Source organism: Empidonax traillii, unplaced genomic scaffold, assembly GCF_003031625.1.
Source record: "Empidonax traillii isolate 1590-97213 ecotype Southwest subspecies unplaced genomic scaffold, ASM303162v1 scaffold62:size2133460, whole genome shotgun sequence".
NCBI lineage: Eukaryota > Metazoa > Chordata > Aves > Passeriformes > Tyrannidae > Empidonax > Empidonax traillii.
Genome location: NW_020955255.1, coordinates 1,894,575 through 1,906,051, shown reverse-complemented (window position 1 = coordinate 1,906,051; position 11,477 = coordinate 1,894,575). Strand labels below are relative to the sequence as shown.

Genomic DNA, 11,477 nt, shown 5'->3' with positions numbered 1-11,477 from the left:
TATCTTGTGTGAATACCTCTAACATTTCACTCTGGAAGTTACATTGATCTGTGAGCTCATCTGCTTATTTTGATGTTCTGATGTTAATATTATTCTAATACAATAATTTCATATCCATCTGAAAAAACTTGTTTTCCTTTCATATGGAAAATAGAACTAAACCTAAATTAAGTGTGATGCCAAGGAACATTACCCGAAAGGTGACTTGGAAATGATTTCTGTAATTTTTTTGTTTCATCACTGACTTAGCAGTATTATTATATTGAGGTTTTATTGAGCTTATAAGAATGAATTCTATACAAAATTGTATACAAAAATGAGAGGAAAATCACGAAATAAAGAAGGCTTTTAAAACGTTTCCTTCCTAGTAGTGGCTTCGTAACACTTTGGTGGAAAAATAATCTTCGACAAGGATTTAACACCTGTTCTTTCCTAGCTGCTGAGGAAACTCCCCGTTACAGTCAACAATATGATTCATCCGACTACTCCATCAAAAATGGGCGCTTTTCTTTTCTCCTGAGCTGCCAGCCTCGCATCTCAATTTCTGATTTACCTGTACACCTGAGGTGTACAGCGTAAGGCGGTCGCTGTGTATTTCTCGCTGCCGGGGCGGAGGGTGCGAGGCCGGGCCCCCGCCGTGACTCAGCGCTCCGAGGGGCCGGGCGGGACACAAAGGCCCGGGCCGCCACCGCGTTAATCAGTAACGACGCGGTGCCCTCGGCGCGGCACCTTCGCCCCGCGGCCGCTCGGGGCTCGGGGCAGCGCCAGCCGCTCCCGTCCCGGCCCCGCCGCTCCAGCCGGACCCGCCCCTCTCCCAGTCTCCTCCGCGGCTCCCCCTCCCGAGCCAGGCGGAGCTGGAGCTGGGAGCGACGTCGTTCCTCGCCGCCGCCGCCGCCTCTCCCCGCTGACTGAGGGCACCGGCGCTGCCCGGGGGGAACTCGTTCTCCGGCCGCCGCCCGACGCCTCATCCCGCCTGTGCCGCTTGTGCCGGAGCCGGCACTGCCTGCAGAGCAGCCATGAGCTGGGGCACGGAGCTGTGGGTGAGTCCCGGCTCGCCTCTCATTGTGTCTGAGATTCGCTGCCTTCCCTTGTCTGCTCGGGGGCCGCGGGCGAGGCGCGGAGCAGCCGGAGCGCAGGCGAGGGCCGAGGCGCGCTGCTTTGTTCGGCGCGGGGGCCGGGCGGGGTTGGGCGCGGGGGCGGCGGGAGCGCCGGGCCGGGGGGGCCGCGGCGGGGCGGGGGCGCCGCCTGCGCGGCCATGGCGCTCCCGGGGCGGCCCCTCCGCTCGCCCGGGGCGGGACCGGCGCTTTGTGTACCCCCCGCCCGCCGATGTGGCCGCAGAACCGAGCGCTCGGGGCTCGGCCGGCGCCGCGCTCCGGGGCGGCCTGGGGCGGGGTCCCGGCGCCGCTCGGGCAGCGGCCGCGGCCCTCACCGGGCACTCTCGGGGCTGTGGGGTCGGGCTGCTGCTCCTCCGAAAATCAGCGGGCTGCTTAGGCGAGCAAAGGGTTTTGAGTTGTTGGCCCTCATTAGAAGCAGCTATTCTATAGCTTTGTCTCTAAAAGTGCCCTCGAACATTGGCTAACACTGCGCTGTGTTTGTTTTAAACGCGAAGAATTGGCAGCAAGATGGGCAGTGTGTCCGCGCCAGTGTCTGCCTTGCGTTAGGTCTTTCCTTAAGCCTCCCGTCTCCCTCCACGGGGATTTTGGCTGTGCTGAGGGCGGCAGAGCAGGGGCTTCTCCCCGGGGAGTGCCGGAGCGAGGCACAGCGATGTCTGCTCGCAGTGGTGGGATGTTGTATCTCCTCGGCCGGGTTTCCTGCTGCTGCCCCTCTGCCTGGAGCTGACACTGATCGTGGGAAAGCGTGGGCATACAAACCAATAGTAGTACCAAGGAGGATTTAACGTCCCCGTTTTGAATACCGCCTGCCTTTCTTTTTTTTTTTTTTTTTTTTTTTTTCTTTCAAAGGCTGTGAAGCACAAACACTTGTGCTAAGGGAAAAAAAATTACACAAAGCTAAACATTGCAGATTGAAGTCTGTGTTCAGGAACTCTTAAACTGGACCTAGCATTATAGTTTTTTGGTGTGTGTTTTTTTTTTTTTTAAAGTTGAATTAAAAACCTTTATCAGCATTTTGTAGTACAGGGCTGTTAGTCTCTAGAGGAGCAAAGATTGCTCCACGCCGAGACAAGTGGTTGCCCGAGGAGCCGGGGCAGCCGTGGCGCTGCAGGCAGTGGCTGGGTGGGGCGTAGGGAGCTGGGAACGCCAGCGGAGCTCCTCAAGCCACCTGAGAAAGTCGTGTCTGACTATGCAAAATGAAGATGTAATAGCATTGCATCAAGTGTACTGCGTGGAGAAGCCTGATTTAAGGGTATTTAAGGGTTATTTTAGTGTTTTGCATGGTAACTTTTGCTTAGCTAGGATTTATAGGCACGACGAGCATTCAGATAAAATACACATGGGACGTACTGATAGCACTGCTGTAACAAGCCTGAAATATAAAACAGTTGTAACATTGGCGGTAAGGAGTAAGTAAAAGCTGTGATTTATATTGGCTGCACAAGAATGTGTGTGTAGCTCATACTTGTTCTTCAGGTGAGAGGTGAAGGTCAGTGTCACTTTGGAAGAGTAGGGTTTGTCATTTGAAGTGAGCACTGAATTTTCTTCTGTAAACACTCACGTATGTATTGCTTTAGAAAACAGTTAAAACTTACTCATATCTGCTCATTTTTGCAGTTAAAACTTACTCATATCTGCTCATTTTTGTAGCCTCTTAAATGTGTTTTTCATTGTTCAGCTTATATAAGTGACAGTTGAAGATATTGTAGTCTGTCTTGTGTTCAGTTTCATATGGATGTGCATTTCTTTGTCATGTACTTCAGAAATGTATACATGAAGATGGATTTTGACCTTTAATGACGGGCATTTAATTCACAGTTTCATGAAGTTAGCTGAAATTTATCTTGACATGTTAGATTTTTTTTCCCAAGTCACTAATTATGTGCTAGTTTGAAGAAATAATGCCAAAATTTGAAGCTAGTTTTACTGCAATACTTTTATTTCAGCAAAATTTAGTATTTTTTTCCTTTAGTGTTAGGAGCTGACCTGCGACTCTACACTAATGATGTAACTTTATGCATAAAATGGTCTGTAACTATACAACTAGACTCTGACAATGCACGTTTTTACATAGCAGTGTGCCTTTTAAATGGGTTATTTTTTTCTTGTTGAATCTAATCGTGGTTAAATCTATCAGTGTTATAAAGCAAACTGGTTTCTTGCTTGGAAAAATATTAAGTGCTTTTCTCACTGACTGTAAAGAGTATGAAATGTTAATTGTTTTAACAACTTGTGCTGGGCACCTAAGGATTACTTTTTCAAGATCTGGCACAAAATTAAATTGTTAAAAATCAGCTTAAAACTAGGTTAACACAAGGAAAAACAGTATTTGTGGACCTTCAAAAACAGGGCCCTGAACAAGGAATAAATAAACTATTCGACATGTTTGTGCTTTACTGTAGCTGTTCCTTCATCGTGTCCTGTTGCTGCATCAGCAGAGCTTCAGGAGGAGCCGGAGCTGCTCTGGGTTTGCTCACGGCAGCAGGGCACAAGCAGCTCGCTGTATTCAGTCTCCAGGTGCACAGGGCTGTTCTGCACAGGTTTTTGGAGACCTTCTTGGGCCTAAGGCTCTCCTTCATTAGTGCTTTCACCTGTTATCACAGAGTGGAATTTTTCAGGATTACCACTGGTGTCTAGATGATAGTTTGTCTGAACATTTGCAGATACGTATCTATGCATTGCTGATTCCCTGAAGCAAATTTGATGATTGTGTATCAGGTATTTTAATATCTCCTTAACTCTGCCTTCTCAAATTGTATGTCTTTGTTCTGTTCTTTGGTATTTTATGCTGATTCGCAGTTCTTATGTATTTTTTTAATTGTTCTGGAGTCTTTGTACTGTGTGGTATTTCTTATATATATAAGAATATACTGTGTGGTATTTCTTATAAAGTAAAAAGCAGGCATGAATGAATATAGAGACAAATAAGAAACCAGAAGAAAAATCAGGTGATTAGGAAAGCAACTCATGTCTGGTATTTATGTGTTACTTGTTTGATATGGCTATTCTGTTACTGAAATTATACATATGCTAATTAAATGGTTACATCAGGGACAGGATAAGGGAAAGATATTCTTTAGTTGTCCAGTATTGTTTAATTATTTAAATTTGGGAGCTGCTCTTTCTGTTTGTGGATTTTGGTTCTTTTTTTTGTTTTGTTTTTCAAGCAACTTTTTTAAGTACGCCACAATTCTCTAAAGTGGATGTGCATTGTACAAAACATACATGTCTTGAGTAGGCTAGAATGCTTCAATACACTCGATGCTTTTCAGTGTGTCTTGGCTGAACAGCATGCTCCCTGTTGATAGCGTTGTATAAAATAGTGTAAATGAATAGTAGTAAAATAAATGTTGAATCCTCTAAGCCATCCTGTCATTAGAACTGTTTAATTCCACCTCGTTTTCTGTGCAGTGGGAAATATACTCCCCTTTCTCCTTTGTTATTTAGGTACACTTTTCATAATAACCGCTGGCTTTTTCATTCTTTTTCCAAATGCAGCACACTTATGTTCACCTTATGAGCACTAAGAAGTTTTACCCACTGAAGTTGTGGTCAGACTTGCATATTTGCTTTATAAGGTGGCCCTATCTGACTTCTGTCAAACTGTGCTGCAATATCCAAGTCAAGATTAGATTAATGGAACTAAAATTGTGGGTTTTTTTTTAGTAACTTTAAATATTTGGAAATAAAAATGATGGATTACGATATGTTTAAGAATCTGCTCAGCATGAGCATCTGTTCAGTGTGTATGTTCTGTACATCTGGAGTTCTGTTTGTGATGGGCGTGAAGTATACAAATAGCATTAACATAGAATATTTAACAAAATGTGTCTGCTTATTGTCATCTTGAGTTATTGTGCTGTTAAATTGAATATGTAGTGCATTTGCTTTGATGCTAAAGGCTCACTGAACTTTGGAGGCTGGAGCATGGTTGATAATGAAGTTCTTGGCTTAATGAGTGGAGACACTGCATGATTGGCACTCTGAAGTGGCTTCTTTGGAAATTAATTAAAGGGTTTGTACTGTCTCTTTAAAAAAAAACCAACAGGAAGGATGTTTTTTGACTTTATATGCATGTTCTGTCTTTCAAACCCCTGTGAACCCCTTAATGGCAGTTGGCAGAAAAAGAGTTTGAATACCATGTCAGAACATTTTCAGTCTGTAGACTGTAGAACCAGTCTAGCCATCTGTTTCTCACCTCCTGATAAATATTTAAAGCAGAAATTTTGCTGAGGGCTTTTGTGCTCAGATTTCCTGATTAAAAAAAAAAGGCTGTAGAAGATTTAATGATACTATTGTTGTGAGCTCCTTGGGGCCAGAAGCACACCATCTTTTATAATTAAGAAACCACTGGCACTGTAGAATAGTATTTTAGAAATTAGTTATGTTGGACCAAAGAAAGATCAAAGTATATTTGGTGATGTGCTCTTTTTAATCTTTACTTAAACAAAATTTATTCTGTGCCTAAACCCTAGTTCTATTTATAAAAATATTAAATTACTCGTCAGTAATTTTTCAAAAGCTGTTAAAAATTTTCTTGTGCTTTCAGTGCCTGTTTCAGACATTGTTTCCTTCTTTTAAAATCATGGTCTCTTTTTCTAGAAGAAGATAAATTGTGTGATGTCTAATCTAAAAAGTTGTTAAGTGTGATTATACATGGAAAACATCCACACAGTGTAAATATGTAAAAGTTCAAAAAGTAGCTAAGTATTACACAGCATATTTCTGTTGTAATTATTTATTGTATTTTTGTTCACTAGGTTAGAAAATTTGATTATTTTTAGCTAAATAAAAGGTTTTTCCCAGGTGGTTTGAAACTGAGAGACCTTTCTCTACAATTAACATGACTGTGGTTATGTAGTCACTAGCATTGTTAAAGCAGTGGTAAAAACATAGTAAATGATTCTAAACGTCAAACCATATCCCATGTGGAAGTTCTTCTGTGCTTTTGAATCGTAATATTTTGTAAACTTACTTTCCAGTGTGCCAACATATACTTTGGTAAAGGCAGTATTCCATTTAATGTGTAGATGTTTGAGAGATGGAATATGGATCATCACCCCCCGCCCTGGGATTTCTTCCTTAGCCCACAGTTTGCAGTCAGTCCTCTGTATGGATTCTCTCTTCACTCAGTGCTCTTGCTGTCGTGGTCTGCAGATGTGTGTGAGGAATGTGTCTCGTGGCTAAAGTATAAAATGACAGAGTTTTCCAGATGCATGGAATGGCTGTACTTTTCCTCTGTCTTGGGTAACATGATGGATAAAATGCCTCTGTGAGGTTCCAGTCCTTCCCAAGGACTGTTGTGTGGCTTATCTCATCCTTGTGAAGAGCTCTGAGATTTCCAAACAGAAAGTTACGTCGGGATCAAACACTTGATTATTGAAAGTGTAGTTACTTTAGGCTTTGGAGTGAAAACAATTGTATCGAGCTTTAGTTGGAAATAATGTTTGTCCACATTTTTCCAGCAATTGTCTGGTTCGTAAACATTTGACCTTTTCACTGATTTTTTCCGGGAAGGGGTGTGTCATTGTCATGAGACTTTATCAGTTTGGGTTTGATGTTAAGCATAATTTAATTTAAGAATGCACACACGTGTCCTTGACTATCTGTTTAGAAGGTATTTCATTTTCAGTTTTGAAAATTTTATCGCCTGATATCTATTAAAAACGCATCTGTTTTTATTTATGACCCCACTTGTTTATGTACTTAGAAATGCATATGCTTTTCAATGAAGTTTGTGCAAACAAACATGAGACTTTACTAATCTGGAATAAATATTGCTACCTTTTATAAAAATGTCTATAGTATCCTTATTCGTAATACAAAAATCTGAGAGTTGCCTGTATCAAGATTCTAAATGCTACAGCTGGCATTTGATTTCCCGAGTGAGAAAAGCAGGAGGTTGTCGGAGATGGCAAGATCTTTTATCTCAGCCAAGCAGAGGATTTCATTTAAGAGTGAATCTGTCAAAGTGATGATCCTTTGGAATGGCAAATCCATCAGAATTCAGGATGAGGAAAAGCATGAGTAGAGAAAAGTCTGTTGTCAGTGTGTTCGTGTGGTGAGGGGTGCCCAAGTAGGTATGATTTGTGTTTTCAACTGTTGGCAAGTAAATACTGGAAGACAGAAGGTTTGTGTTAATGCTTGTATAGAGTTGTCACTGATGCTGCAGACCTACTGAAATAAGTCTAAAATTTCAAAAAGTTAATTAGTGTTGTATTTAAATTAGTTCTTATGCTGGATTGATCTGGATGAGACCCTCTATTATTAATACAGTAGTTAAGTACTTCAGTCCTTACATTTGTAGAGCACTTTTTAGTGTGCTTGGTAAAGCCAGTAATTGAGTAGCACAGGGTGTACTATTTTTTTTTATGGAGGGGAAGTTATTTAACACATTTCAGATTAAGTTTTCCTTCTTCCTAGCACACATGTGCATACTTTTTAAGCAACTTGAATTCTTTTTGGTAGAAAAAGAATTCCCCAAAGTCCAGATATGTTCAGCTTTTTCCTTATAATGGTGAACAAACTGTTCAGTGAGAGCTGAAAATTCCAATCAGCTTGTTTCATTCTGCCCCTAGTGAGCTTACGTACCCCAGGCCCAGTGCTCTCTTGGCAGAAAGTTAGGAGGTTTGTCTTCAGATGTATGTCAGTGCTTCAGCTGGATGGGAAAAGAAGGAAAAAAAGTATTGTACTAATAAAAGCCTTCTGGTTTTCATTAAAATGCAGACCCTCTACACTGACTTTGTTTACAGAATTATCTGCAATAAATTTCTGAGTTGCTGTTTGTTTTTCTCGGCTACAAGTTCTAGTCTAAGAGGAGAGTGGTGGGAGTATGGTATTTCCTGCTAGGTGACAAGAACAAGAAAGGGTTTTATTTTGGGTGTACTGAATTTTCTGATAATTTTTACTGTATGGAAATTTGCTCTAGTTACATGTGAGATTCACAAATACGTTTTTGGTGATTTTCTTTTTTTTCTCTAGTCAGAACTCTGCTTCTGATTTGTCATTTACAATGGAAAGGGCATTAGACTGCTGAAACTGCTTTTTGGCATCATGGTTTGTACATATGTCCATAGTTTTGTTACTTTTTACAGCTTTCAGAGGAGAAGCGTGGTCTTACTATGAGCTAAAATTGCAGTACCTGAATTTTCTGGGGGCTGTACTGTGGAACTCACGACCTGATAGCCTTTGGTTGGAATGTCTGCTTGGAGTAACCATTTAAAATTTCTCACTTCAGTGGGTGAAAAAATCTGCTGTGTACTGCTGAGAGAGTTCACCATTTCTTTCGTAGTCCCCGTGTAACCCTTAGGCTTGTATCGTAGTTTTGGCTGGGATAGAGTTAATTTGCTATTTAGTAGCTGGTAGAGTTGCTGTGTTGGGGATGTAGAGGAGGCAAGTACCATGCAAATCACTTCTCCCTGGCTGTACACAAGAAATAGCACAACATGCTTTTTTGTAGTTCCACATTAAGTTCGTTGCAGTGTTGTGCAGTGAAATGACATCCACTAGATTTGCATTTGGAGTTATTTAAGTACTAAAGAACTTCTGAAATAAGACAGGAATTACAATAGAGAGTTGAGAAGCAGCCCTAACTTTTGGCGTACTTGCGGGAACCAGATGTGAGTGAAGGTGGTGGAAATGGGTGTGCCTTTTGGATATTTGTCTGCTTTGTAAATCATTTGGAAAGAGAGCATTTGATTGCTGGATTCCTTCTGGTGATGGATGCCCAATTCAAGTGGGTGTGAAAACCTCACTTTGTAAATTCTGGTTGGTAGAGTAATTGAGGGGGTTTTCTTTGAGTGTGTTGTGTACACTTTGTGTTTAACCCAGATGCTTCACTTCTTTCAGAGAAAGTAAATAATATTTTGCTTTTCAAATGATACCATCAAATAAGCATTTGGTCTGGGTGGCATAGAGTTTTATTGTAGCTGTGAGTGGGAAAATAATTGATTCATGTGAATCCAAGGCAACACCTGTGCTGCAATGCAGTTGGCTGTCTCTGCAGCAGAGAATATTCTGGAAGAGGGAATTGTAATGTTTATAATGCCCAGCACTTTTTAAAATCTGTATAATAAGTGTTAAAATCTGTATAATAATAATTGTTCCTGTTTCAGCGACCTGTTATGGCATCTAATTGTGCTGCAATTTCCACCCTATCTACATGAAGTTAGTCACAATTAGAGGAGTATTTCGGGTTTTTGTCATCTGTAATCGATAGTTGGAGTGTATTTTGTGTTTGTGTTGATGTAGTACCTAGTACTGTTAGTCCCATGGTGGCCTTGTGTTGTGCTGCGTTCTACACAAACTCAGAGTATAAAGAGCATCCCCGATCCAATTAACTTTGAATTCCAGCAGGGGCTGGGTCATTTAGTCATCATGCCAAATGAGAGTTATGCAAAATCTAATGTTGTTTAGTACGAAGGGCAGTGATCTCAACTGCAGCATCTTAACTTTCTTTGGAAACCCTTGCAAGCAAAGGGTGGCGATGGGGTGGACCTTTGTCACGTTTGCAGGGCAAGAACACACAAGCAACGTAAGAGAACACAGGAAATTTTTGTTGAAATGTACAAGGGAGTGTTGGAGTCTCAAGAAAAGCAAACAGTAATCCTTGGGTATAATGAGCTAATAAGCTGGAATCAACCAGCAGTGCCCTGGAAAGTGAGGTTAAGAAGCTCACGTTTGATGCGATAGAGAAGGATGCAAAGAGACAGGAAAGGATAATGCTTAAGAAACATGCAGGTGAAATGATGATGTCCCAATCCCAGAGAAAAGGATGTGCTGTAATTGAGAAATGAGATGGCTGGAGAATGGGTAAAGATTGCAGATATTGGAACAGCTGGAAAGAGATCAATTTTCAGAAAAGGAAAAAAAAAAAGAAATATTTAGGCTAGAATATAGACTTGAGATTCGGGAAAGAAGTCAAATGCTCAGGTGAAAGAAAGGAATATAAAGTGCAGTAGCTCTAAAGATATGATGCACATTATATGCATTTTAATGAAACATGTTTTATCTTTTTCTCTGAAAACAAGTTGAAATTTTTGATTAGTAAATGGAAAACTCTTTGAAGGTCTGTTAATGAGGACTGATAAAACAGTTTTGTTCTGAAATCAAATATGGATTCCCTCATCCCCCTAAGATCTACTTTTATTTAGACCCTAATAGTGGGGTACTCATCTACATATTTAATTTTACTGGTATTTGTTCACTTTATGAGCAAAGATCTTACAGGATCAGTGAAACTCATTAATGTGCTTGAGAATAAGTATTGCACTTCAGGAAATTTTCAGAGGAGGATTTTTTTTTTTTTTTTTTTTTTTGAGAGGGAGTATTTGCAAACTAGCTTTACCTGTAGCTTATATTTGCTGCACTACATTATTTAAATTAGCAACAATTACTGATGTTTTGTTATTTTCTTTAATTATTTAATGGATCTCTTTTTAGGCTTATGAGCTTGGGCTGCTGTGAACTGTGATTTAGGAGAAAAGGGTCATGTTCTTGCATTTCTGAATGGAGAAAATTTTGCTCTCAAAGGATTTATAGATAATTTAATTAAACATTTTATCTTAATAACTGTGGTTTTTATTATCTACAAATTTTGCTAAACAGTAGATGATGACGTTTGAGATCTGTGCAGTATGGTCAAGAAGATATTACGTATTTGGTTGGAGGAGGGGAAGAAAAGGATGAACTTGTCTTGAAAAGTTCTTCAGCATGTTGTAATAAGGTGGTAAAAACCAGACTGGAATATCTGGATAGGTCTCGTGCCTTAGAAGATGACATGTTTAAAAGTGGAAAAATTAATTTCTTGAAAATAAATATAACTTATCAGGAAACTCCAAATGCTTGGGATTTTTCTGCATCATAAGTAATGCGAGGGGAATGTGGACTGTACAGTTCTATGGAACTTAAATAGAAATGTCACCATGGGAGGCAAGCTGAGCAGTTCTGTGAAGTATCCTGGCTCTGCATGATACTCAAATATTTACTCCTGTAGCAAGAGGTGTGGTGGTCTGATTAGGTCTTTAGGTTGAGACTGAGGAGATAGGGGTTGTGGGTTATTTGTTTTGGTTTATCTTAATTGCTTCTTTGTTTAGGAAAAGACTCGAGGCCTTTTGTGTTATTTCTGCTGAAGTTTTGCATTTCTTAACCCAGATCTTTTGACCTATCTCCCTAAGTTTGAGGCCTTGTTAATAATAATCACACTCCATAATAACAAGGGCAACTTCTTTCTAAAATGGCTTTAAAAAAAAACATTTTCATGTTGGTATTGATGCTAGAGAGTGTAATTGTTACCTTTCCAGGAACAATTCTTCAGTTCCTCCTGCACTAGCTTAGAACTTAAGAGATTCAAGGGTGGTTCCCTGA

General features: G+C 40.6%; 1 protein-coding gene across 4 annotated transcripts in view; it reads left to right on the top strand.

Moving 5' to 3' along the window:
• Nucleotides 1-822: 822 nt before the first annotated feature.
• Nucleotides 823-11,477, top strand: part of FNBP1L (formin binding protein 1 like) — a 55,799-nt gene continuing 45,144 nt past the window's right edge. For 3 of the 4 annotated variants that reach the window (XM_027879983.1, XM_027879980.1, XM_027879979.1), the window contains exon 1: nt 2,293-2,364. In XM_027879983.1, coding sequence (XP_027735784.1) covers nt 2,302-2,364 — 63 coding nt within the window. In that variant the 5' untranslated portion in view covers nt 2,293-2,301. Of the gene's footprint in view, nt 1,041-2,292; nt 2,365-11,477 lie in introns of those variants that run through there. The other variant, XM_027879982.1, reaches the window with a different exon arrangement.